The sequence below is a fragment of the Exophiala bonariae genome (genome assembly GCF_035927105.1).
Source record: "Exophiala bonariae strain CCFEE 5792 chromosome Unknown scaffold_16, whole genome shotgun sequence".
Lineage (NCBI taxonomy): Eukaryota > Fungi > Ascomycota > Eurotiomycetes > Chaetothyriales > Herpotrichiellaceae > Exophiala > Exophiala bonariae.
In genome coordinates this window covers 337,602-364,542 of record NW_027042491.1, presented here as the reverse complement: position 1 = coordinate 364,542, position 26,941 = coordinate 337,602, and the positions used below count along the sequence as shown (strand labels likewise).

General features: G+C 49.5%; 6 protein-coding genes across 6 annotated transcripts; 3 read left to right on the top strand and 3 right to left on the bottom strand.

Annotated features, from left to right (window-relative positions):
- Positions 1-1,337: 1,337 nt before the first annotated feature.
- On the top strand, positions 1,338-2,561 carry LTR84_003421 (uncharacterized protein; the record flags this gene model as incomplete). The annotated part of the gene is made up of 3 exons (XM_064847009.1): positions 1,338-1,560; positions 1,619-2,326; positions 2,410-2,561. The coding sequence occupies 3 exons, from the start codon at positions 1,338-1,340 to the stop codon at positions 2,559-2,561; spliced, it is 1,083 nt and encodes a 360-aa protein (XP_064705362.1).
- A 251-nt stretch (positions 2,562-2,812) lies between these two features.
- HIS1 (ATP phosphoribosyltransferase (ATP-PRTase) (ATP-PRT)) lies at positions 2,813-3,766 on the bottom strand (the record flags this gene model as incomplete). The annotated part of the gene is made up of 1 exon (XM_064847008.1): positions 2,813-3,766. One exon carries the CDS (start codon positions 3,764-3,766, stop codon positions 2,813-2,815), a length of 954 nt encoding a protein of 317 aa, XP_064705361.1.
- A 526-nt stretch (positions 3,767-4,292) lies between these two features.
- LTR84_003419 (uncharacterized protein) lies at positions 4,293-4,643 on the top strand (the record flags this gene model as incomplete). The annotated part of the gene is made up of 3 exons (XM_064847007.1): positions 4,293-4,353; positions 4,419-4,502; positions 4,582-4,643. 3 exons carry the CDS (start codon positions 4,293-4,295, stop codon positions 4,641-4,643), a joined length of 207 nt encoding a protein of 68 aa, XP_064705360.1.
- Positions 4,644-15,699: 11,056 nt separating this feature from the next.
- Positions 15,700-17,569, top strand: LTR84_003418 (uncharacterized protein; the record flags this gene model as incomplete). The annotated part of the gene is made up of 3 exons (XM_064847006.1): positions 15,700-16,329; positions 16,377-16,559; positions 16,613-17,569. 3 exons carry the CDS (start codon positions 15,700-15,702, stop codon positions 17,567-17,569), a joined length of 1,770 nt encoding a protein of 589 aa, XP_064705359.1.
- A 4,994-nt stretch (positions 17,570-22,563) lies between these two features.
- On the bottom strand, positions 22,564-23,154 carry LTR84_003417 (uncharacterized protein; the record flags this gene model as incomplete). Its single annotated transcript, XM_064847005.1, has 1 exon — positions 22,564-23,154. One exon carries the CDS (start codon positions 23,152-23,154, stop codon positions 22,564-22,566), a length of 591 nt encoding a protein of 196 aa, XP_064705358.1.
- A 660-nt stretch (positions 23,155-23,814) lies between these two features.
- On the bottom strand, positions 23,815-25,644 carry LTR84_003416 (uncharacterized protein; the record flags this gene model as incomplete). Its single annotated transcript, XM_064847004.1, has 2 exons — positions 23,815-24,123; positions 24,238-25,644. 2 exons carry the CDS (start codon positions 25,642-25,644, stop codon positions 23,815-23,817), a joined length of 1,716 nt encoding a protein of 571 aa, XP_064705357.1.
- Positions 25,645-26,941: the final 1,297 nt, after the last annotated feature.

The following is a 26,941-nucleotide window of genomic DNA, read 5'->3' as shown; positions in this document are numbered from 1 at the left end:
TATCGCAAAAAGACTTTTCTAAAATGCTTCCTGAAAGAATAAAGACAAAGCAGGTTGTTTTGGGTTGTGAGTGCAATGGATAGTTCTGAAAATCAGGAGTGCATTCCTCACCATCGAGCATCGGACAGTTTATAATTAATTGTATCAGATCAATCTCTCACATCCTTACCTGAGGTTCTCGGGTTCCAGCGGGTCTGTAAATCAACCATGCCCAGCCGACACCACCCACTAGGGGGACCTGTGCATTGGTCGTAATGCTCGTAAACACTACTCTGTAACAGTGCTGCGCACGCTGTGGGCAAGCAAAAGTGGCTTCGCCCGTTTCCGTGCGTATCGCTAACCCACCAGCCGCGGGGGCTTCTCTGGCGATCTGCGTTAGGCCCCTTGGCCCCGAATCGTCGTGTTTGTTGTTCCAATCCCGATGCCTGTCATACGAACTACAGGCTTTAATTATCTAGGTGGGATGATTAGCATCAGGCACCGATGTTTTGGTTTGTGCTTGTTGAGGAAATCTGGTGGCCAAGCTATAGAGATTTTCTCACTAGAGTCCCCTAATGCTATTTTTCGATTATGCTTGAGATGTATATCGACAGTTGACCTGACAGCCTCAGCCTCCCTTTGACGCACGCGCGGGGCTATCCATCGTGATTCAAAGCTGTACGGCCATCTCAAGAACGCTGCTTCTTGACTATGATGACCACGTCTTCTTGATGCGATGCGACTTGGAAGCGGAGTTTCGGCACCAACGACGCATGTCGAGCGGCTTGATACCACAGCGTTGATGCCTGAACAGGAACTGCAGATCTGGTGCAGCCTGCCTACGCAGGCTGAGAACTAACCTGTTCAGCATCTGAACCATCCCCAGCCAAGTTACAGTAAGTGTGTTATTGGTACATTTCGCCAAAGGAGGGTTCGCAGTGCTCATAGGCTATCGAGATGTTGCAGTCTCTCAAGCCTTCAGTGCACTACTGGTCACGCGCCTCTTACACTCCACTAGATCATTCGAAGACTCCCAGGATACTTCTGACCCATCTCTTTCACGAGTGAGCACATGTTCATTCACGCAGGACGATATTTCACGATGGTATTATCCAATACTGAGATAACGCAAAACGAAAAAAGTCGTGATAACACACGACGATCTTGCCATTCCTCGGGGTAATTGCGTGATCACCCGGCAATCTGGACCAATGTCGAGCAATCGACGCTTGAGGAGTGCTGACGTCCAGAGATCAATACACATATACATATACCACCCCATGTCAAAAGTCAAGAATGAGTTTTTGAGTTGAACAGAATCACCATTTCGAAGTACGATCTATCGTGGATACCACAAAATGGGCTCTATCGCTGAAAGCATCCCCATCCTCAACGGAGGCTCCAAATCCAAGGAGCAGTCTGCTTATCCAAAACCGCTGAAGCAGAGTGGTTCTTTAGACAAGTTCGACTCGGAAGATGTCACCCCTGTCATCGGTCGAGAATTTCCAACCGCCAACATCGTTGACGACCTCCTAAATGCCGCCGACGCAGACACTCTTCTGAGAGATCTAGCCATTACAAGTAAGTCTCCAGTCCTCTCCCAGCACAGGCGACAAACCAACCAACAATCATGAATCAGTCAGTGAACGCGGCGTCGTCTTCTTCCGCGCACAGGACAACCTAACCAACACGCTTCAAAAGCAATTCATCCAACGCCTGGGCGAACTCACCGGCAAGCCGTCGACGTCGACACTGCACATCCACCCGGTGCTCAACGGGTCGGGCGAGTTCGGCGACGACCCGCAAATCAGCAACATTTCGTCGGTGGGGCGCAAGAAGCTGTTCGCGATCAACGAGCAGAAGGACAAGCGGCGCTACGACGCGGCGCAGTGGCACAGCGACATCCAGTTCGAGCCCGTCCCTGCCGACTACACGAGCTTGCGGCTCGTCGAGCTGCCCAAGACCGGCGGCGACACGCTGTGGGCGTCCGGGTACGAGATCTACGAGCGCTTCAGCAAGCCCATACAGACGTTCCTCGAGGGCTTGACCGCCACGTTTGTAGGCGATGGCTTCATCAAGGCCGCCGAGGCCGGCCGCGCCACCCTGTACACTGATGAGCGCGGCTCGCCGCAGAATATCGGCCAGAAGCTCTCGGCTGTGCACCCTGTTGTGCGCACGAATCCCGTCACCGGCTGGAAGAGTATCTTCGCCATTGGCCCGTTTCCGAAGTATATCAACGAGGTGCATGCCGATGAGAGCGAGGAGATTCTGAAGAAGCTCCACGATACGATTATCGCGAATCATGACTTGCAGGTGCGATTCAAGTGGAGGAACAAGAATGATATCGGTGGGTTTTGTTTTCCCCCATGCAGAACCTTTTCCCGAGGGTCGTGTCAGAAATATGTCGCTAACACTGAGTAAATTCAACAGCTATCTGGGACAACAGAAGTGTTTTCCACTCCGCAACCTTTGACTACGACGGGCTAGGAGAGCGCTTTGGGAACAGAGCTGTGGGTATTGGCGAGGCTCCGTATCTCGACCCCAACAGTATAACAAGGACTGAAGGGATCACTGCTGCATAAGCAATATTCTAGATTGCAGCTACCACTAAATATGTACGATTCAAACTTTCGGCAGGCCTCTGTAGCTCTGAAAGCAAAAACACAAGCACGATTTATCCAATCTATCACACCGCATCTTAGTCGCGGTCCAGATCCTTTTAGAACTCCCCCTTCCTCAACAACCCCTTGCATGCGATCCTCATCTGTATCATATGGCTTTTGCGACTCGTTCAGCACACCGTAAAACATCTTCAAGTCCTCAAGATAGGCAACTAGCCCGTCCTCGAGTTTGCAATATCCAGCACCAATATATCTGTAGCACCCACGCCCGTAAGATCATCCATGACAGTGGCGATCTTCTTTTTCTCCACCATTGCACTGACGGCCACCCAGTCCGGTTCCTCCAACGCCGTTATCGTAGGTGCTCTCCTTCCTGGTGTGATCTTTGTTGCTCCTGAGAGTTTCTCTCGTGGTACATTGTACTGGCAGAGGACGTATCTTTGTGCAGCGATGACGCCCCGTATTCTTGCTTCAATCAGATTGGCGAGTTTGTCGTTGGAAACTGATTTTGATTTGATCAGTACAGCGGTGCTCTCCACCACGGTATCGATTGCTTTTAAACCGGCGGCTCTCATGGTTTCGCCCGATTCTACCAGATCAATAATCCCATCCGCAACGCCCAGTGCACATGCTGCTTCGACACTTCCGCCAACGAACTTGATCTTGGTATTCAACTTGGGGATTGGGCTGTCTGCTCCGCTGATACTTTCCTTGCGACTTCCTCTGCCTTCGAGTCGAGAAAAATAGTCCTCTGCGAGACCTGTGAAACTAGTGACAATATTCTTGCCAACTAGGTCCTTGACATCTTGAAGTGGACCCTTCTCAGGAACCTGAACCTGTAGCTTGCATGCTCCAAACCCTAGATCCATAACTTCTACAACTCCAGATTGCTCTCCAAGTGGCAGGTGGGCATCGTGCTCTGCAACTTGATCTCTGCCTGTAATTCCCAAGTCGACTCGTCCTTCACCAACGAACGTGGGTATATCTGCTGCCGGTAGGAAGATAAGAGCCAGTGGCAAGTTCTTGACCAGAGCAATATCTAACCGCGTTTCCCTGCGAAACTGAACGTCGGATCCTGATAGAAGATCGAGCGTTGCTGATTGCAGTCGTCCTTTCTTTGGAACTGCAAATAGCAGCCGATCGGATAGGTGGTTTACTAGATCCATTGTGGTGGATGTAGTATCTCTCTCAAATGGTCCCGAGTAGTAGGGTTTCCCCTGACAGTCGAGTTCTCAGCCTTTTTATATTCGGAGATTTTTTTCGTGAGGGCACAGCAAACGAAAATGGGTGTCAACGAATCAAACAGCAGGACTGTAGCACGGTGATACTCAGCTCTGGACAACCGTGGTGAAATAGGATTAACTTGAAGGTGCGATGTGAGTAGAGCACTCTATGAAATAATCAATGCACAACTCACTCTTGCAGTAAGTCACTAAGAAGCTGTTCTCACCTCGCTGCCATCACTCACTATTGAGTCACTTGGGAGAAGCATATCGACTAGTCCATTTTTGGATTAGTCCGGGTGAATCTTGGCATTCGCGGCAACATTTTCAGAATCCCACAACACCTTCAAACTGCGGCCTCAGACTTTGATCAGCAACATTGAAGCCGTTCAACCACTTACACACTCTCGCAACCCCTCCGTCCGATATCAACCCTTCATAATCCCTCTTCACAAGCAAATCCGCCAAGATGGATGCTGGAAAGGTTCCCGTCAAGCTCGTCAAGGTCACCCGAGTCCTCGGCCGAACAGGTAAATTGCACCCACAACGATGTTAGACAGACATCTGGATGGAGGTTGACACGGAAACTTTCTAGGTTCTCGAGGTGGTGTCACACAAGTTAGAGTCGAATTCATGGACGACACGAGCCGAAGCATTATCCGAAACGTCAAGGGCCCAGGTATGAGACAGTATTCCAGATGAAATATGCAGCACATGATGGAAGGACATTGGCTAATGGATATTCTCAAATTTTACAGTGAAAGTTGACGATATTCTCTGCTTACTCGAGTCCGAAAGAGAAGCCAGAAGATTGAGATAAAGTGGATGCGGGAATTGTGTCGTTTATTTTCTGGGTGAACTCGGCTCGCGATTGAGCGCTTGCAAACTCAACAATCAACAAGGAAGGTGAACAGAAAAATGAGAGATACTCCTGTTGCACACTGCATATGCAGGTGCGACTAGATTCTGCCACATGTGCAGACTGCAGATTCGGCGCAGGTGCGATTCTGGAACTGGTCGAACCGGCGGCCATTGATACAAAGAGTTTCAAAATCCAAATCGATGTTTACGATTCTATTCGAATTGCAACTTCGAGAAATAGTCACAGACAATCTTCTCTGATCAATCTTGGAAGTTCTGATTACACACATTTCAGGCACCTGTTATGGATCTCGCAACCTATTGTCCCATGCATCGAACTTCACGAAATTTAAGGCCTCCAAGGACGCTGCACTGCAACTATCCGATCACATTGCTGCTCAAGTGATACTCGATGGTTGGATACCATCACAATCTTCGTGGTGAATTTTTGGCTGCTCGTGACTTATCTCAACTCGACCCTTGATGTGAATCGTTCCTTCAGCTTGCCATTTGCTAGAGAAGTCCGACTTTCTTATGCCCTCATTTCGACAACGTGCCCCAAGTGTGCCACCGTAAACTTCATGCCACAGGTAATTCTTATCCCATGAGTCGTCAGGTAGTGACGTTTTGTCTTGGCACCACCCCAACCTAAAACGCGTTTTATACTTCGAGGTAAACAAAGCATTTAAAGATGACCCAACCAACGCGTTTTGGTAGGATTCCTATCAAAAAAATACCCTGGGAAGAACGAGAAACTCTTCCTTTATCTGCTACTGCAAAAAAAAGCAAAAAAAACGATGTCCAAGTGCTCGAAACTCGTGCCGCAAGCCCACATGCTTCACCAGTAATTTATGAATTGGCCAATGAACCTTACGCGTTATTTACTCCACCAATTCGCGTCGATAATGAGTCGTATAAAGTGCTAATTGAAGCTCGAGATTCACTGAGTCTATTTATGTACTTTTTTGGTGGGTTTGAGACTCTTTCAGTGGTGTGCGCGGCGACCAATGTCGATGCGGAAAAGTCGAGGTCCGCCGCAAAATCTAATGAAACTTCTCGACCTTGGACAACACTTCAACCTATTGAGCTCCTCCACTGGCTCGGAGGGCTCTTTTATATGGCAAATCACACTGAATTAAACCGAAAGGCATACTAGGAGCGCTTAGAGCTTGGAAATACACATCAAATTAATCAAATAATGAAGGAAACTCGATGGGATCAAATTCATCGATTCCTGACCTTTAACTCTCAACCACGCCACCAAAATGAGGCCCCTTTTAATCGCGTTGAACCAATCGCTAGTTCAATTCGTCGCAACTACCAAAATGCGGTTAAAGCGTCAACTTGGATCGCTATTGACAAGGCAATAGCTAGTTATGCTGGACGCACTAAAGACTCGGTGAATCTTCCATCAAAGCCCACGCCTAAAGGCTATAAGGTTTGGGTCCTTGCATTATAGCAGGGTTACGTATACTCCTAGCGATGGCACTCACGCATTACGGGACCGGAAGGCATTGGCAAAGGGTTAAGAGTGGTGTATTAACTAGTGCCAATGGTGCTAGTTATACTTGCGGCGACATATCTCGTGGTTTAGGACCTTTGTTAGGAACTACAAACTAATGAAATAGGTGTAAAACGCCTAGTATTCCTTAATAATTTATTCCTAATACTGGTACTGGCGCATACGCTTTTGGTTATTGGTGTAGGAGTAATGGGCACAACACGCAAAAATCATAAGGATTTCCCTCAACGATTTATTGACGCAAAGCTCTCTGACACTTAATTTTCTTACGGATCTTGCGCCACAGAGGTTATCGGACTTGCTTTATGTTTCCTATGGTAGGATAACGCCGCAGTAATAGGCATTTCGACGGCTCTCACTATCCAGGAAGTCCCTGAGGACTATATCGTTAAGCGCCGCAAGAGGCCGTACAACAACATCGTTGCGCGCGGCGTTTTTGGCAATGAACCTACTAAAGAGTTGCCAATCCTACGCGCAATTGACTGGTATAACAGGAATCATAACCTCATCGATGTGGCCGATCAATTGCGTGCTAGTTTTACGGTCCAGCGACAAGGGGAAAGGAGGACTTGGAGACCACTCGCTTATTAACTCTTGGACACTTGCCTAACAAATTCCTACCTAATCTGGCGGTCCTACCATCCTCCTGATGCACTGATAGCACGCGATTCCCATAGGGCCTTTCGTGAGGAGCTCATTTCACAGATATTTGCGTTACAGGAGCCAAAACCGTCTCCTCCGCCTACACCCGCAAAGACTCGCTACCACCTAAATCACACCTCTACGGTAATGCCAAACCGAGGCTTTTGCGCCTGGAGAGGTCCAAATGGCGATAATTGCGAGAGTGGTGTTGCTGTTACACGTGGTAAAACCAGTAAACCACTTGGTGTCGTCGATGGGAATGCCGTACGAAAAAGGGCTCGGAAATCATCAAAACGCACTCAATTTGGCTGCGAACTGTGTCAGGTGCATCTATGTAGACGGAATAACTGCCATGAGAAGTTTCATGTAATGATCTATAGTAATTAGGTAGTGGCATGCATTTGAATTACTTGATATACTATAAAATACATCGATCGCAATTTAGTTGGGGTGGTGCCAAGACAAAACGTCACCACCTGACGACTCATGGGATAGCCTTCAAAACTCAGCCTTGTCAGCCTTCGAGATGCGTGAGCCAATAATTTTAAAGCTTGGCAGTCTCGCCGCTTTGTAAGGCTGCCGCTAGAGGACGTGGCGACGAAAGATAGTCCTAGAACTCTTGAGGCCATCGGATTGATGACGACCACCATATGTTGCCTCCTCAAGTCACATAGATATTATCCTAGACCTTGCATAGCGTTGGAGCTACTTGTCACTGCTATAGCACAAAGAGCTGTCTGGCTCACCACCCTACCAACATTTCTGCCCGAATATTTATTTTCGTTACTGAGCCTAGTGTTCGTCCAAGCATTTTGACAAAGCACACCAACCATCTGACTAGCAAGCACTCACGTTCGAGAATGAGATCTGCAAACATCTAAGAAATTGTCCCGTTCTCAATCATGGCGTCTGCGGTACCAAAAGCAGCTGTCCCGAATGACGCGGAGAGAGAGTACAATCTGATATCACAACTCGAACTACGAATCGCCTCGGCGCCTTCTGACGAAAAGCTCGAAGCCATTCTTCTCAAGTTTCTCCCAGCGCTCTTACTCAAACTAGCTTCACCCACGGAAAGAAACAGAAATCTTACCATCAAGGTTGCCCAATATGTCAATCAACGCGTCAAAATCGGTCAAAGCATCAAGCTCCCGATAGAGGGGTTGGTCAAGACGTTTCGTGGAGCCGACAATGCATTCGTACGGAGGTTCTGTCTCATATTCATCGAACAAGGTCTACCGCGACTGGAGACTGCCGAAGCCATCGCTAGTCTGCCCGAATTCCTTCAATTCGCCATTCCCAAGGCCCAAGGGTATGACAACACGGATCGAAAATTGTGGGCAATAGCCTTTGACTTCGTACTCGAAGTTTTGCGACAGTGGAAGTTGCCTGAACGTGAAAGTCCAGCAGATCTCGCTTTGAGGGACAAATTCTCGTTGGATACTGTACAAGTCGAGCTTCTAGCTGGCAGGATCTGCGACTTTCTGCTGTTTGACCCCAAAGACACTAGTCAAGCCTATGATGAAGATGTCAAGCCAATCTTCGAAAAGAACTTCAGACGTCGCTCTGAGGTCATCCTCCCATTGGCAAGGTTCATCTTTAGTGCAGTCTTCACAGATCAACAACGTCTCATCCCTGCAGTCATTATGGCTGTGGATGCGAACGCCTCGGCTACAAGTATGAGTGATACCATCTTCAAACAATCAAATTTTGACCTCGAGGCTGAAACCAATGTTGACGCGCTTTTCGCCTTGTACAAGAAATCAAAGCCCAAGCTTCAAACGAAGATCCTCAATCTACTGTCCAGGAGCCAAGCCTCAACCAGCCGCACTACAGAGATCATGACTATGGTTGAAAGTCAGCTGAACAGTCCAAATGCGGGCCTCGAAGCCGCCAAACTGCGTACGGCGCTATTCTCTTACCTCACATGGACGGTACGAGTTGGCAAGACCCTGGGGCAGATCAGTCATCGCGTCCAGGATCTTCTGAAGGAGTATGTGGAGATACAAGGATGGCCAGTCATGAATGATCGATCTGTGGCCGAGGTCGAACTACGTGCCAAAGCCTACGAGAGTATAGGACTCCTGGCAGCTGTGAAAGATATCACACCGACTACGGATATCAACAATCGCACGATAGATCTCATCACTTGGCTCTTCACCAGCCTGCGGTGCGATACAACCAGAGACATTAGAGGTAGCGTCGAAGAGGCCCTCGGACGGATAATGAACACAATATCGAATCTTGAGGAGGCGCCTATGCGAAAGCTTAAGGATCTTCTGCTGTGGAATGTGTTGACTACGCCTGGACAGGAAGATCCAGTGTATTTTCTGCCTACTGTTAACAGCACAAAGTACCCAGCAGTACGCTTCGTCAACAAGGTCCTTCCATTCGACGACGTGGATGCACGATTCATCAACATCCTTGCATTAGCGCCGTCAGATCGAAGAGAAATTGCCGAGGAAGGTCTAAGAGGACTCGACCCATACTGGCACACTTCAAATCTTCGCCTGGCCAGTGGCCTGTCGCATGACAAGAAGTTGGCTCTACCAAGTCTCAACGAACTAGTCACTCGTTTCTTCGTGCCAAAGGAAGGCGTCAACTCAGAACATTTCAAGTACTACGAGGAACCTGCTGTGCTTGCTTCTGCTGTCACCTTCTGCTATAATGTATTTGTGTGTGATGCGCTCAAAGACACGAAACTTGCCCCCGAAGAATCTGCTGATTGGAAGCAAGCGATTAATGCACTGGTCAACAATGATCAACAGGCTCGAGCACAGATCAAAACATATTTGCGAGCCCTGAACCTGCAGTTGCAAGTCGTCCTCCTCAATGCAGCCTTCACTGGTATGTCCAAGGGTTCGGGCGATTGTGTGGACTTCTGTCTTGATTTTTTGTCCTCGGCTTCCAATAGTCTCCTACCCTTAATTCAACCTAAAGGTCTTGAGAGTACCTCAATTGTTGCCGCCAACCCGGCCCTGCAAGCCAGAGCTGCTCGTGTCTTTGGCATCTTGGCCTCCGCGAACGATGATGCAGACCAGCTAGCAAAGGATGAACTCGACAAATGTGCCAACTGGGAATCCGCCGTCGGAGAAGATGTTCACAAAGTTCGAGGTCATCTGCTTCGAGCAATCTTTTGTCTCACAAGACGATCTCTCAGAGCCCTGCCGGTCTCATCAGACTCACCAATCCAAGATACATCTAAGCTCATATTAGAAGTAATCAAGACTTCACACGATAAAGCACTGAAGGACACGGCGTACCGATGTCTGCGCCAAATCGCCTTGTGCTCACCAAGTCTCAATCAGCAGACACCCACAGACGACATCTTCAACCAGTTGATATCAGACTCGAAAAAGGAGAGCGAAGCCGCAGCAAGTGCTGTCGGGCCTGTGCTTGGATCCATGGCTGATACTCAAGACATCTCCGACCTGAGCACCACGCTTGATCGAGTTTTTGCTCTACACGAAGTCAAACGAGCAGAGTTTCATTTTGCGCTAGGTGAATCTCTAGCGGTAGCGTGCGCTGGATTTCACTCAAGTTCAACGATGACTGAGTTTGACGTGGATGCCGACCTCCCTAATTGGGGTCTCAAAGACACCTTGATGACTGCGATCATCGAGAGGGTAATCGGGGAGTGCAAGACCAGTAAACCGTCGCAGAAAAAGGCTGCTGCGATATGGCTACTATGCCTGATACAATATTGCGGCGACGCCGAACCCATCAAATCTCGACTTCGCGAGTCCCAAGCTGCATTTGGTCGTCTTCTGAACGATCGCGATGAAATCGTGCAAGAAACTGGCTCCAGAGGGCTGAGTATTGTGTACGAACGCGGTGACAAACAGCTCCGTGATGATCTTGTACGCGATTTGGTGCAAAGCTTTACTGGTGGCAAGCCGAAAATGTCTGGAACAGTGGACGAAGATACTCAGCTCTTTGATGCGGGAGCTTTACCCACGGAGAATGGTCAGTCGGTAACAACATACAAAGACATCGTGAGTCTCGCGACCGAGATGGGTGATCCAAGTCTGGTTTACAAATTCATGAACCTGGCATCAAACAATGCCATCTGGAATAGCCGAGCCGCTTTTGGAAAATTTGGCCTTGGAAGCGTGCTTGCAGATTCAAGTTATCTCTCAGAGAACAAGAAGTTCTACCCGAAGCTATTCAGGTACCGATTCGATCCCAACCCCAATGTTCAACGATCCATGAATGAGATTTGGAAGGCGCTAGTCAAGGATCCTAATTCGGTTATCAACGACAACTTTGACATAATCATGGACGATCTCCTGAAGAGTGTGCTATCAGGCAAAGAATGGCGAGCTCGTGAAGCCAGTTGTGCAGCAATCTCGGACCTGGTCCAAGGTCGAGACCTTGATCTGTTTGAGAAATATCTCGATGAGATCTGGAAAGTCTCATTCAAGGTCTTGGATGATGTCAAGGAGACCGTCCGGCTGGCCGCGATGAAGCTATGTAGGACGCTGACCAGCATGTTGATCCGTAATCTGGAGATTGGAGATGGGAACACGAAGCGTTCAACAACCATGCTCAACCATGCCATGCCATTTCTCATTCAACAGATGGAAGGAGGAGCCGGCCAGGACGTTCAACAATATGCCATTGTAACCCTCCTGGAGGTCGTGAAGAAGAGTCCAAGTAAGGCCCTCCAGCCTTTTGCCCCTAGCGTGCTCGAGACCCTTGTCGTGTCGCTCAGCTCCTTGGAACACGAGAGCATCAACTACCTACATTTGAACGCAGACAAATACGGGTTAACCGCAGAGAAGCTAGACAAGATGAGGGTATCGAGTATCAATGCGTCGCCTGTTACGGAAGCTATTGAACGGTGCCTGGAGAGCATAACGTTGCAGATTGGCGAGTCCGGGGAAGGCGCAGATGCAATGCAGGGAGTCGTCTCAAGTTCCACCGCCAAGGGTGTGAATCCGACTATGGACGACGCAATGCAGCGGCTGGCCAATGCCTACCGTGCCGCCATTGGACTGCCATCAAAAGTCGGCCTGAGCCGAGTCATGACAACCCTTGTGGTGCGCCATCAGGCAGCCTTCCGACCTTACGCGGACAGATTCGTCCAACTTACCCGAAAGCACATACTGGATCGCAATGCTACTATCAGTATAGCTTTTAGCACGTCTTTAGGGTATTTGATGCGTCTAGCTTCAAACAAGGAAGTTCAAGCGACGAGCAAGTATGCCCAGAAACTATACTTTGAATCCCAGGAGTTGATGCATCGCTCCGTGGCTGGGGAGATTGTCCAGGCCATCTCCAAAGCGGCCAATGACATTTTCATGAACTCAGCCTCGTCATTCCTACCCTTCGCCTTCATTGGGCGACGTGATACCGAGAAGGAGGTCAGGGACCGATTTGATGTTCCCTGGCAAGAAAACATTGGCGGATCGCGCGCCATCAACCTCTACTTGAAAGAAATTGTGGAGCTCATTTCAGCTCATATCAAATCACCACTCTGGCCTATCAAGCACGCATGCTGTTTCGCGGTCTCCGAGTTGATTGCGTCGATGGAGGTTACAGACAGATACACTAACAACGATGCATCGCTTTTGTGGGGCCTCATCCAAGAGGCACTCGATGGGAAGACATGGGAAGGTAAAGAAGAAGTGGTCAAAGTGTATCCGAAATTCGTTCGACAAGCCCAAACCCTGTGGCCTGATGTTAAAATCAGCCAACAGATGAAAAAGATTGCAATCCGGGAGGCAAAAAGAACTAATGCAGAATATAGACCACACGCTATTGCTGCCCTTGGCGACTTTGCATTGGCACGTGAAGATATGAACCTGAATGCAGACCTCATACCCCATCTGGGCGATGTCTTGAACGAACTTACGGACCAGGATGCAATGGATATCGACAGTGCAAGTGGCAAAGCCTTGGACAATCGGTGAGACAACATATCCACTTTATTGCTTGCACCTACCGCTAACAGAAGGATCTTAGGTCGGTAGTTGAAGCCACGACAAGCGCCATTGTTTCATGCTTATTCAAACTGCTGAGAACGCATGCAGACCCAGAAGTTCTGGACCCATCCATGCACATCGTTCGCAAGGCCCACGCACTTCAGGCCAGTGAGATTGAGATCGCGCTATACGAAGGTGCGAAAAACATGATGCAGGCATGGCCAACAGAATCAAAACGGGACGGTACAGTCGAACTTGGAGATGCAACCAAAGGCTACGATCAGGGTAAGGAGGGAAACCCCGAAAATACCTCAGCCACGAAGAAACCCGTAGCAGCACCAGCCTCGAAAACAGAGGCAGGGAGGAAAGTGGGGGAGATTTCGGAGACAAGCGAAGACCCGGAAGGCCAGAAAATGGTGGAAGCGAAGGAAGGGCGGAAAGGGCGGATTGGGCCTTTTGAGGCATTTGAGCCACTGGCACTGGCCGTTCTCGAAGTCGACCCTGCCCGCCAAGAGCAACCCGAGCGAGTCCGAAAAACACGTGCGGATTTGGCTGTGGAATTGGCTGAGCACGGCTTGCAATCTTCCGCAGCACTAGCGGCGATCCTCGACGGCTGGCTACAGGTCGAGCGGTCTCGATCATTACGTGAAACGATTGAGCGTGCTCGCTTGGTTAATGAGCGGCCGCCGACGCATTAACTAGTCGATTCGCGTATACCGCCTGATGGAGTGGTGTCTTTCCAGGACGATTACTCGTGGCCTGGGATCCGGTATCTGGGATCATCGCCCGGAGTCGCTGTTCCGGCGGTGAGGGGTTGGCTTTTGATTCAGATTCAGAGATTCTTTCTTGGCATTCGCATTGCTAGGGATCTTTCAACCACATGCACTTGGAGGGATCTTGAGAAATGGAGAACTAACGGCGCGTGGTAAGGCTGCATTCCAAGGATGTCTTGTGCTCTGACCTAGCTTGCCTTGGGTAGTTGCAGGGTTCCCAATTCAGAATTCCCACCCATGCCATGCAGCACGCTGCATGTCTTTACGAGGCGGACCCAGATGTTTGGCGCGAACACATGCCTGAGGTGCACAGTTTAAGGACCCTCTTCCCCTATGGTGATCTATTCACTATTGTCTTTGGGTGGCACGAACGATGGCTGCAGACGATGTGGGTCAGGGTTTCGTAGTGTGAGGTCTGCCCTGGAGATGACGATTCATTGACGAGGCTCGTGCTTCTTTTTGAATCCCCACAAAGTCTAAAGCATATTCTTTTTCAGCTCGGTTCCACACAAGGCTTAAATTTTTAATTGTGCGTTTTGGTCGCCCAAGATGGACGTCTTTTCCCATGCCAGGTCTGTCGGCGGTCAGGCCAAGCCGACCAATACAGAAAACATTCGGCTGGAGCAAGCGAGCGCGGTTTTCCGCAGATGCTTGAATCCCTGGAGTGACCGCAGTTGTGCCGACCCCCAGTTTTGACAGACGATATTTGAGAGCAATTACAGAATGGCGACGAAGCTAGAGCGGACTGGAATCAACTGGGTGTAATTCCGAGTCATCCTTGACCAATTCGGGAATTCATCAATCCGGTTCAAGTTGCGCAAGACGAAGAACAAGAGCCGCCTTGTCAAGAGAGACTTCCCACCAGTCCGTTAGTGCGCCATGAATAGACCAGGATGTTCGGGCGGAGGGTTGATGGTTTGCAGGGGTGAGGTGGAGCACGATCCAACCAGACGCCGACGGCCGTTTGTTCGGTCAATCTAGACCCATCGAGGGATTATTGTTCATCCGATCCGTGGATAGACCTCCTAATTTCGAGATCGAGTCCCCATCCAACTCCTCGCCATCGAGCTGTGGATATCCACTTTTCCCATGAACAGGTCTTCCCATTCATCCACTCGGTCTCCTCCACTCCTCCCCTAGCCTGACGTCTTTCGCATTGTATTTCGTTTGTCTGCAATAGCCGGAAGCTTTTCACGCTTGATGCATGCTGCTTGCTAGGTGCAGATGGACTTGCTTCTTGACTCCGGAAGCTTTGAGAGGCTTTTGCTAGGAGCCCAATCAATGCCCCCGTCCTTCTGACGGGCTTGCGCGATGACATCGTAAACTAGATGGCTTCTCACTGGGCCTTTGCCTCAAGCGATTTCGTTGTCTTGCAGACCACTCCATTAGAATCTGTACTTTCCCTTTCTTATGCTCTATCCACTTCATTCAAATTTCTCTTCGTCCTGTCATTTTCTTTTTCTAGACGTCCCATAAGGTTGGAATCGCCGAGTGTCCTTGCTCGTACCATTCCATTCAATCCCTATCTGTGAAAGCGTTCGAACCTGAAGACACCAGCCTTCAATTTTACCGAGCGCGAAAAATCACATTAACCGATTTCCTCCCTCACTTGGTTCTCCCAGAAAGCCATTGCGCCACCCATATGGATTTGTGAACCTGAGTCTCTCGCGACTAATGCACGGTAGTCGCCGGCTGCAGTCAAGCCATATCCACGCTGTCCCGCCCTGCATTTAGTGAGATCTCCTCATGACATTCATAACCACTCTGGTGATGCAAGACGAAAGACGAGGGGATTCCTCGAGGAAACAACCACTCCGACTACCTATTATTGCGCCCAAGGATGACCATTCCTCCTCGGCTAGCTCCAGCCGTAGCGGTCACTTGGGCTCCATCGGCCCTGCTGTGCCTCCCAGGGCCCGCCTCCCCCCACGATCGAGAACTGGGTGTTGGACTTGTCGCACTCGAAAAGTAAAGTGCGATGAAGGAAGACCAATTTGCGGACAGTGTACTCGTCTTGGCCATCATTGCGATTATAGCCCTCGCCTGGCATTTCGCGATGACACTCCAAGGGTACTCGAGCGGATGCAAGATGTTACTATTGTCACGAGTTCGGTCTGGGATTGTCAGTACAAGTCATGCTATCTTGCATTGTCCATGCTGACTCCATATTCAGCAACTTCTCCTTCCATGACCGAGGCGAGCACAGGGTCCGCTGCTGCTGCCGACGACCTTCCACCTTTTGCGTCCTTAACCACCGACGAGGAACGTGAACGAAAGGCCGAACGTTCAAGTCCAGGTACTTACAATGTGGTGGTGAACCAGGACAGCTTTCAGCATCTACCCGAATATAACGACGACGTCGAGTCCAGAAAAGAATTCTTGTCGCCTCTACGACGGGGTTCAGTGGCTACATCACTTACCAGCAGTCTAGGTCGTGATTCAAGTGCAGATGCGAAACAACCTCGTGAGGATCCGAATGTAGTAGTACTGCCACGGTTTGAGGATATTTCCCGCCGTGGAACGTTCAGCTCAAACAACCCCCGATCACCACTTTCACCAACCGCAAAGCATACTATCATCAAAGATGAGGATCCCGAGGAAGCAATACTGATGGAAGAACCAGAAGTAATTGACGCGAGAGATCCAACCCAGGACGCCAGGTACCTACACCAAATTCGTCATGTTGTCTGGAAACAACTTGTGCCTGCAGAACCAGACCAAAGAGATGGGATGGCAAGATCTAGCGTTAATGTTTTGGAAGCTGCAGCAAATGTTTTTGCTCCAGTAAGTATACCCATGTTGATTTTGGGTACCTGATTAACCGACCCTAGCTGTACCACGCCATGATGGCAGTTGCAGCACTCAGTTTATCCTCTCAAAACGAGAACGAAAGGCTTGCTGCATTACAACACTATCAGCAGGCCCTGCCTGCTTTACAGAACAGTTTGAGAAGTCCTGAGGATCTGTCATCAGATGGCGCATTTCTCACTCATTTTCTTTTGCTGGTTTACGAGGTGAGTGTTCAAAGAGACTTGAGAAGCTCGAGGAGCATGTTAACAATGATCAGATCGCCGCAGCAGAAGCAGGTCACTCAAATTTGTGGTCACAGCATCTATCCACTCTTCTACGAATTGCGCTCCTTCGACGAGAAGTTTTCGGCGGTGAACGATTTCCATATGTTGTCTGGTGGATATGCAACATCGATCTGGACGCCCTTTTCAGTGGAGCTGGAACTGGTGAATTCATCGGGTCGATGCTGAATAACGACATGATACCACCTCCAAGCTTTCATTTGTATCCTTTGGGTGTTGATGGTTCGAGCGTTGTTTACTCTGACGAAGTGGATACTCTACCCACAATATTGCAACTTGACTATGAAGTTACAATAATTGCCGCTCGTTTGGCATTGCTCGCGCAAGAATTTCGACACGATTCTGGTTTCGACAACCCTGGTCTAATGCAAAAAGAGCAGGTCACCAGGATCAGACAGAGTCAAGTTTTCGAACTCCAGGAGGCTTTGCGGCAATTATGGGCCGCGCCGGGAGTAATCATGATAGCGCATGATTTGGACGCCCTACCCGACCGTTCAAAACAGCTTTATGAGCATGCTGCGACGCTATATCGATCATGCATTATATACTCACATACTTCCATGTGGCCAGGGCAGCGACTCGAAACCTCACCTGACTATAACACAGAAATTGCGGTGGCTTCCAACCAGATTTTGAACATGACGAGAAAAGCGTTGGCCGAAGATCGATCCGATTGTCGTTATCTGGTAATGCCTTGCTTCATAGCGGGTTTTGCCAGTACAGACGGAACGCATAGGATGCAAGCATTAGATTTGATCCGAAACATGGAAAAGGCTAGCATCGGTCGGAATACTGCCGTAACGAGAAGAGCTCTTGCGGCGGTCTACGAACGACAAAACGAACAATTTATGAATACCGGTCAAAGCTTGGATGTGGACTGGATGGAAGTGATGCAAGAGCAAGGACTTGCGGTTGTGAATTTTGGGCTTTAATTCGAGTTCCGAATTCGATTCGTGGCGAAGCAGGCAGGCCTAGCGTTTTTGTTCATTTCTATGTATGGTGATTCCCCTCGATTGCGATTCTATTTTCTCCTCTGGGAGGCGAGATTTTTATGGAAACCCAGATGTTCATCGCAGGTTCAGTAAGATCTGCGGGCCAGCGGTTCAAATTAATGACGAAGCACGGCCGACAGATCTATGAGCTCCTCTGGATTTATCCGAGGATGCATATGTCAATATACCTACATCTCATGATGTGGACTTCTCAACCAATGTTTCCGTGAAAACCCATCTCTCCTTTTCACCGTGATAGACGATTCAATGGATGCCTGGAACATTTGCCTCAATTTCCCCTGAGTCGTTCCCGGATAAGGCTGTGCAAATTCCCGCACTCGGAATTTCTCGGACTGTGGGTAGACGAGGCTTCCTAATTAACTAAGCAGTAGATGCATGTTGAAACTCTGAACCGGTTCCGCTGGACAGGGGAAAATAGTGCCTGCCCAGTTCCGGACAATGGCATGCAGTGGAAACGGGAGACCATCCTCACAGGTGATTCTTAGGCTCCAGCCCCAAAAAGAGGATGCGAAAGTCAAGCACGCACACAACCTTGGGGTCCTTGGCTTCCCTCTTTGTTCAGCAATCCCATTACTCAATCGCAGATATGTTGATCCAATGAGCCACTGGCGATGCTGGTGCGAGTCATAAAATGGCGGCTTACGGGGTAAAAGGTGTGGTGGAAACCCCACAAAAAAGGTTGGGCTGACTTCAGGTTGGTTGGGAGAATACATGCAAGATTGGTTTCCTACCGGTCGCATGTGTCACTGGCCAGCAGTCGGTTTGCATTGAGTGAGAGCCAGATCCTTTCCCCGCCCAAAGACAAAACCTCTTTAACTAATAAAGACGGGGAAGCGGGGTATGCTCGTTGGAAAAGGTTCCCACGTCCGAGCATGCCAGAGGGCCCAGGTGTGGGTTTGACTTGAAGCTCCACGATTTCATGAGTGATCACCCAGGGAACGGGCAAGGATCTTGAAGCGCCACAAAGAGTCCCTACAGTTGCTCGAACTGCTTGCTCGAGTATCCGCAGGGTCAAGGTATCCTTTTGTCGCGGTCAGACCAGGGTACGCCGTCGTTTAGACTCTGCTGGGTATCCCGCTTGCTTCTGGGCAGTGAATTTTGGGGGAGCTAAGAGGTCTGAACCTTGGTTAGCGAGTACTCGCTCCCAGCATCTTTTCATTCGGCGCACCAGGATCCCGGAAACATTTTACGCGCTTTATTAACCCCTCCACAAACCCTGCCATCGTCAACCTTTCTGGAGACTTTCAACTAAAAAAGAGCTAGCAAAGTCATTCACCGCCAAAGCCCTCTTCCGCCCTCCAAAATGTCTCGGCTCGTGTCGGCTTACGGTCTTTAGATTAGGCTTCCATTCACCAGTGCTTGACTTCCCCTTTCCAGCAAATGGAACTCATCGACGATAGGACCTTTTTAGGGAATTTGGGTTTTCGATGTGCGGATATCAAAAGCCGCAAGAAAAGGGTAATTGAGCGTCGAGGTCCATTGATGTTATCCACATACGATGTCGTCCACCTAGACTAGCAGTGAACGGCAGGTATCCCTTCCTAATCCGCCACACCCAAATAGGCCTTGGACATGACTTCCGTGACTCTGGGAATCGGGGAAATTCCCACAAGCCTTTGGGGGCGCTGACCCCCGCACTCGGTGAAATTATCCTTTGGTACCCTCACCGCAAATTAGGAATGAACGCACGTTGGGAGCCCAGACCGTTCAAAGATGTCCATGTCAGCTGAAATCGAGACTGTTCGCTTTCAACGTGATTCGTACAGTATGTATCGCCTCGATAGGGCGACGTTGATACCCCAGCTCACTAGAGGCTGCAGGATCCACAGCAATAGGGAATAGCCGACCGGGTAATGACAAGATACCCGAGAACCCGAGAAACCAAAGTGTGAAATTGGGTTGCCGATGGTCGTGTGGGTCAATCAGCTCGACAATACCCGTCGGCTTTTGACTGCCGGCAACTTTAATTTCCACCCTTCCCTTGGTTTAAGTAGCCGTTCATACCCACCGTAGCTCGCCTGTTGCGTGTTGTCAACGTCGCCTCTCATGCAATTCCCTTCGTTCGCTGTCACATTTCCATGCCGCTTAGTGGGTTTCTTGATGTTTGATCCGAAGCAATCCTTGATTCGTTCGCGATATGGTCGAGTTAGCGTGCATTTCTATATTGAGCCCCTCCTGTGCTTCGTTGACCGGTGAAAGAGATACAACTTCAAAGCATTAGTGAGTGGACACAACAAGACCAGACAATATAACTGCAATGCTTGTAAACAATGGACCATGGAAGATATATCCACCTGCGCAGTCAACGCTGTTAACCCTCACCTGCAGTTAATGGTCGGCATTTGCCCACAGAGCCGTCGAACCATAAACTCTCAGACAAACTACAGCACCACCCATTTCAGAGAAGAAATGGCCGCACAACTGAACTGCAGGATTGGATATATATTGCATTGGGAGCATTATAGCCTGACGATAGTCCTAGGAAATCAGAGATTTTGGTATCAGTTGACTTGACTTCTAGGTCGCGAGCAAGACTCCTAGTTCACTATTCCCCCGCCGAAATGCAAAGGCTACATACAATATACACTTTCCCTTTAAGTATAAAACTAGAGAAATTCTTTTTACCCACACCGAGACTCGAACCCACAACACGACAAAAACTTTTCAACCCACCTTCTATCCCAATTCCGGGGTCAATGGTACAGTCGGAGCAAGTGAAAACCCGCGTTTTAGATAACTCCATCGAAGGGTTTTTTCTTCAACAGCCTTGAAGTCCATCGCGGCCAAAATTTGTTGTTTAGGAACCAGTTGAATTTGGTGACGGAAACTGGGGAACTTGTGGTATTTATGCTGTCGAGAGAATTCACTACTGGTGAAGGCTGAGTGACCGGGGTGCCCGGGTTGCCTTTGCGTTGAAGTTTAGTGTCGCATAGGTAAGAGAGGACTCAGTGTGACCAAGGCTCTATTCTCAGCCTCTTTTAGCTACGCTTATCCGCAAGTTATAGCTCCTATGCCAGGTTCCAGAACCCGAACCAAAACAATATTCCGGCCGCTGAACCACAGCCTGAAATGTCTTGATCTACCAATTTTCTTGAGACTCAGCAGCCGGAAGTCTACTTTTTCACACTCTTCTGAAGTTAGGGGGATGGAAGCGCTATTTCGGATCGGATGGTTCAAGCATTCGCAGTCGCGAGATACATGCTGAAACAACACTTGAGCTGCAGCGGCAAATGCTCAAGGGGAATGGACAAGGCTGAAAGTCAGTTGGACCTGCAGGGTTCACCCAACCAGGGTACGTTGGTATTCCTGGCCGGCTTTTATGATATAGGCATTAGCAAACCGTGTTTGAATAACTCGCAGCTTTGGACACTGGTCTTCCCATCCACGTAGGCTCGCCCGTGTCCTCCTTCCTGAACTATCTTGTGAAATATTCAAAGCAGAAGGCGCCATTCTGGACCGCCCTGCCAAGGCAGGCGCACATCCAAGGCAGACGCACGGGTGATTTCACGCCTCTTGAATCCGCATAGACCAAGCCCATAGAAACCCGGAACAGAATATCTCTGAGCTTTAATTGACACGTGGACCAAACCATGCCAAAGTGAAGGATATCCAAATTAAATAGCAATTGTTGGCCTCAGGCTGTCAGGCATAGAAATGGGCCCCCGCGGCCGCTAACCCGCCACGGATAGGCGCGAATCTCCGCCCACGTGACCTTCAATAACCACCACTACTTATTTTACAACCTCCCAATTTCTGGTTGGACTTCGGTCCATTTGGTCAATTTGAAACGATACAGAGAAGATTAGCATGGCCCCTGCACTAAGGATGACACGCTTCTCAAAGAGTGCTAAAAGTTTTTTTGGCATTTTTTGGCCCACGTTTCGTGATGTCGTGGGTTCGAAATGGCATTGGGAAGGTTTTTTCTTTTTCTTTTTCTGCACATTTCGGAGGTAGAGATTTTGGGCTGAGAGAACATCTTGATTTTCTTTTGTGTGTTTGAATTAGAATAGGGTCACGTGCATGGCTGGACGCTGTTCTCGATTCTAGGCTACTAAATTAAATGCCCGGGCATTTATTTCTCCTCCTCGTCCTATTTGCTGCTGTTCTCAGCACTGGTCAAATGCTGCGACAGTCGTGGTCTCTACAAATGCTTGATTTTACCGCGGCTTAGTTATACAACCAATCTACATTCGTGACCTAGAGGATTCAGCCTCTGGTTAAAAGAAAGGTGAAGTGGTTCCTGACATCAAAGATAAGTCCATCCTTTACGTTCCCGAACGTCAACGGCCGCCATCGACTCTTGGCCACATGTTCAGCCGTTCAAAATAGCCTTCATCCTGCTCTGGCCATCATTATGATTCACGCGAGGCTCTTCATCATCGAGAAACAAGCTCCAGCTGGTCTGCCGCATCTCATTGCTTTCATACCCAGCTTCTCCAGGCCATCATAGATCCGCGGCCCGATTGATCTCCATCCAGTCCCGGACCTCGTTCCATTTCCTGCACATGTGGCGGGCGGACTTGAATCCGGACGTCGCGCCCTTGGAGCTGCCCATCACGTCCGGATAGGGTCTACTTTCCCTGTCGTTGATGGGCTCGAGACTCGTGTCCGAGGCGCAGAGTACTGCTTGTCGCACTGCATGACAGGACACCGTATGCGTTAGCAGATGCACTTTTCTCAGGATATACGCATGCTAGGTGCGAAGAGTTTCTCTGATGATTAGCTTACCGTGGTCGAGACAGTGGAACGCGTGCGTCTGCGTCTGGACCTGCGGCTCGACGTGGTCTTCGTAGTCCATGAGGATGCGCCTGAGGAGCGACTTTATCGACAGCGGGACAAACGTCAGCATCAGCCAATAATTTTGGTCCCGCGAAAGAAAAAACGGGGCATGGGGATTCCTCCTGCAATTTCATCTAACTCACCAGACAGCCCAACTGCCGTATCACCGAAACCTCATAGATCTCCGTGTCCGAGACATTGTTCCCCGCGGCGTCCAACGCGATCATACTGGGCGGCAAGCCGAACTTCCGGGGATTTTTGACCGCGATGCTGCCCCCACCGTGCGGGAACATGTTGGACCATGCGCTGTCGGCGGCTTTGCCCTTTTGCTGGAACGGGTGGACGTCTTTGAACGTCATTTCGTACAGTGGGAAGTCCGGCACGAAGGAGTCTTGCTTTTGTTGTTGCTTTTGCTGTTGTTGTGCAGCGATTGCGGGAGGGTAGGCCGGCCATGATAGTGAGGCCTTGGAGGGGATGAGTCGCAGCCCGGGGATGGCGATGCGCAGTTGTGGGACGAAGTACAGGAGTGCGCTGCTTACTGTCAGGAGGGTGAGCAGGGCGAGGAGGATCCTTTTGGACTGGATGGCTTTGTGTTGTTGTCGGAAGGGGACGGGTTCCCCTGTGTAGGCTCCTCGAGGGGATTTGGGCGTGCGTGGACCGGAATCGATTGAGTCTACTGATGTCCCGTGGTGGTAGGGTCGGAATCGCAGGGCGGACGGCGGCATGGTGATAGACAAGCAGACAGACAGACAGCCTTGCGGCATACAACGGCTGAGGATAATGTCGTGGGGACTTAACGAGGGTTTGTTGATCGCAGCTAAAACATTGGATATCTTTCAATGGAAGTCCGATATGAGTCGGTGTCATGTGAGACAAAGAATAGCTTGTGGACGTATCTTACTGTGTCTTTGTCGCTTGGTTGAAACCGGAATCCGTTGTTCTTAGAAAACTCGAACACATGATTTTGCGAACTTCGTGTATCTCTCAGTCGGTGAATGCTAACATGCTAAATGGATCTCACAAATCTAACACGCATGTGCTTAGCAGGAGAAGTGGATAGTTTGTGTTGGGGTCTTGATATGGTTGGAATGTCTCCCTTCAATACCCCTTTCCACACCAAGAATTGACATCATTCATCTCCGGCCTCCTACCTGTCTTCAAATATTCAGACAAGACTCATTTGTCTTCTAGCAATGACATAAAACTCAAAATCATAGGATCAACACGCGTCACTTCTGCCCAGTACACCATGGCCGTCTACCAAACGCCTCGCTTGCTGCAGTCCCAGCGGCTGCAAAAATCGACTGACTCCTTTCTCAATGCCCTGAATCTATTGTTCTTACCTGCACATAACCCCAGCACCGTCACTTGTCTACATGATTCGTTCAGAAGTGAGGTGTGTTCAGCGCCATGAGACACATCAAGCCAGAAACCAGACCCGCGATTGGCAGTGTCAACACCCAACCCATAAAGATAAAAGCAAGTTGTCCCCAGTTGACGGCTCCTAAGTCATAGTTCATTAGAGCAACGCCTAGCGTGCTCCCTGTCAGAACTTGAGTGGTAGAGACCGGCAGGGAGAGGCGCGATGCCAAGAGGACAGTAATTGCTGCACCAAGCTCAACACTGAAACCCCTTGTTGGGGACATCTGAGTGATCTTGTTGCCCATAGCCCTGATGATATGGTAGCCATAGAACTAAGGAAGAACACCAGTCAGTAAGACACTCTAAAATGAGACAAGATGCGGAGCATATGTCGTATAAGTTGTGACGTGTCGTCATGAAGGACAAGTGAGAGGAGACAAACTTACCCAAAAGCCAGCACCAAGGAGAAAACCTGCAATGACAAGGAACCACACAGGTGTTGGAGATGTTGTTGAAACCTCGCCAGCTAAGTAGGTCTGATAGACAGCCGCCCACGGACCGACAGCGTTCGCAACATCATTACTACCATGAGCAATGGACATCAACATTGCACTGGCGACTTGACAGTACGTCCATAAATGTTCGATTCTGACATCGTATTTGGAAGCTCGAGCATGAATTTCTCGAAGTTTGGCCGAGTCGTGAGAAACACAGTCACGTGTAACACCTTGGAGGAGACCGAACTTGAGATAGCCATACCACCTTTGGGGATTAGTCCAAGGGAGATGTCTAACAGGATCGAGGAATCGTTGATATGGGGTTGGTGGTCTCTTTGATACGGCAGCACCCGACTGGGCATTATTGATGCCAATATGTCCCTTCTCCAGAGTTGATGCGTCTGAAGTCGTTTGTACTTCATCGCCAGTTGAGGGTCTCTGCTCTTTGAGAGAATTGACCGAGGATGCTTGTTCCGTCTCGGCGTATGGATCCTCATAATAGTCGATGACAAACTTGCTTTCCTTTGCAGGGAAGTAGAGAGGTGGGTTTTCCCGGCGTAGCAGTGGCCCAAGTGGGATATGATAGAACTTGACACGTGAATCCTCCTTGATGAGCCGTCGCTCAAAGTATGGAACGAAGAACACATAACAAACGCCCAACATACCAACCCACACCCCCAGGACAATCCCAACTGCCTTTCCGACACCAAATTCTTCTAGAGAGGGTGCAGTTGGTGTTTCGACAACAATGAAGAGCGCTAGGATAGCAGCAGTTGTTGCAAAATAGAATGGAATGAGTCTCATCGCCCATTTGAAAGGCTCCTTCCGTTCAAGCACGGAGTATTTGACTGCACCGAAGATGATAGCGGAGAAGCAAGCAGCAATCAGTGGAGCAATACCCCAAGACGCAGCAACTTGGGAGACACTCCCTGATGACCATGCCCACTTGACAGAAGCCTGGGCTGCAAACCCTGCACCTATAAGACTACCGACGACAGTCTGTGTCGTGCTTACTGGCATACCAAGACGTGTGGCTACCATCAACCATGAGGCTGAGCCCACCTCAACGCAGCCCATTGTGAGCATCAAGGCACCAGGAGAGCCTTGGAAGCGGTCGATGTTAATTATGCCATTCTTAATTGTGTTGGTGACTCGAGCGCCTAGACCGACAGCACCAATAAACTCAGTGATCATGGAAAGGAAGCCGACCTGCGGCATAGTAAGGGTCCGAGCGGCCACCGAGGTGGCATAGGAATTGGCAACATCGTTCGCTCCGTTACCGAAAGCACTGAAAACAAATGCTATGCTGGTTATGGCAAGGATCCAATCATATTTCGCGGTGATTGCTGGCGCCATGACGACCAGATTAGCCCTTCACTGAAGAGACGAGAAAGATAAAAATATTCTTGTGTGCTTGTGGTAGCAAGAAGAGAACCGTCGAGAAGAGACCCAGAAAGCGTGTTAAATAGCTAAGGTCAAGAACAGCGGATCCCAAGCTTCACACAACGGCCACCACCGAGCATGATTTTCAGGATTGTTCATCCTGTGACATGGATGGCGGGGTTCTCGTTCGAACGTTGACCGAGTATGTGCTCAGTGCTCAATATCACTCCGGTCGTGGGTCCGGACAATCCTCGCAGTCTGGGAGTTCATGTTCTTTCACGAGACCCATAATTGAAAACTCGAATCTTGCGACGTGCAACCCAGCTAGGGAACATGTTCTGAGGCAGCTTTCGACGAGGCCAAGTTGTCCGCTTGCAGGCCAAGATCTCCGCCAAGTGCTTGGATGGCGGATCTCATCTGACCCAGAGGGTGAATTTTTCAGGACATGACGTTGGAAGAACCAATGGTAGTGATGAATCGAGGCACGTTTTGATCAACTTCGAGCTTGTTTCCTTGGTGGTTCAGCAAGGCAAAAAGCTTGAGCTCGAGATTGCGTGGGATGTAGCTTTTGAGGTTCAAAAATTCGACAAATAACCCAGGTATTTGGGTGGGAGAGCTGGGGACGAAGACGTGTATTCTCTTTGCCATTGTAGGCAAGTGAGCACACGACACATTTCCTCTTTGTTGGTGAACAGACTTCTTACCCCGGTGGAGGTGAAGCAGTTGAGGTCTGGAAGGTCGCTATGTGGTTGGCTACCTGGGGCTGTGGCTTTCGCTTATGCCGACGGGAAGTCTAAGCGTGGCTGGAGATGCATCTCGCTATCGACCGGGATGAAGTCTGTACGGATCTTTCGAGTCTTGACTGAATCCAGCGAGATGAGATGTTGAAATTGTCCAATTCAGACCAATTGAAACGTCAAATCCTTGCACGTGGCCTTGGCAATTTGAATATGGCCAAATTGGTCAGTTAAGATCACTCCGTACGAGTACTGCATACACCTTCGTTCATTTGCCATTGCTTCTCTACCTAAAGTGCTCGGATAAACAGGATGTAGCAGGCACGTACCTACGACAGACATCCGAGTTCGAGCACGTGAAAATGTCAGTCTTCATGTAATACGATTCTCCATCTTCATCGATCAAAGGCTGCCTATCTAGATCCTACTTCGCGCCTGCACCATTTGCACCGTGGTAGAATCGGGACATTTTCCCTACCACAACCATCACTTATAGAGTGTCAGCCACAAAATCATAGTAGCGTAGGCGCGGC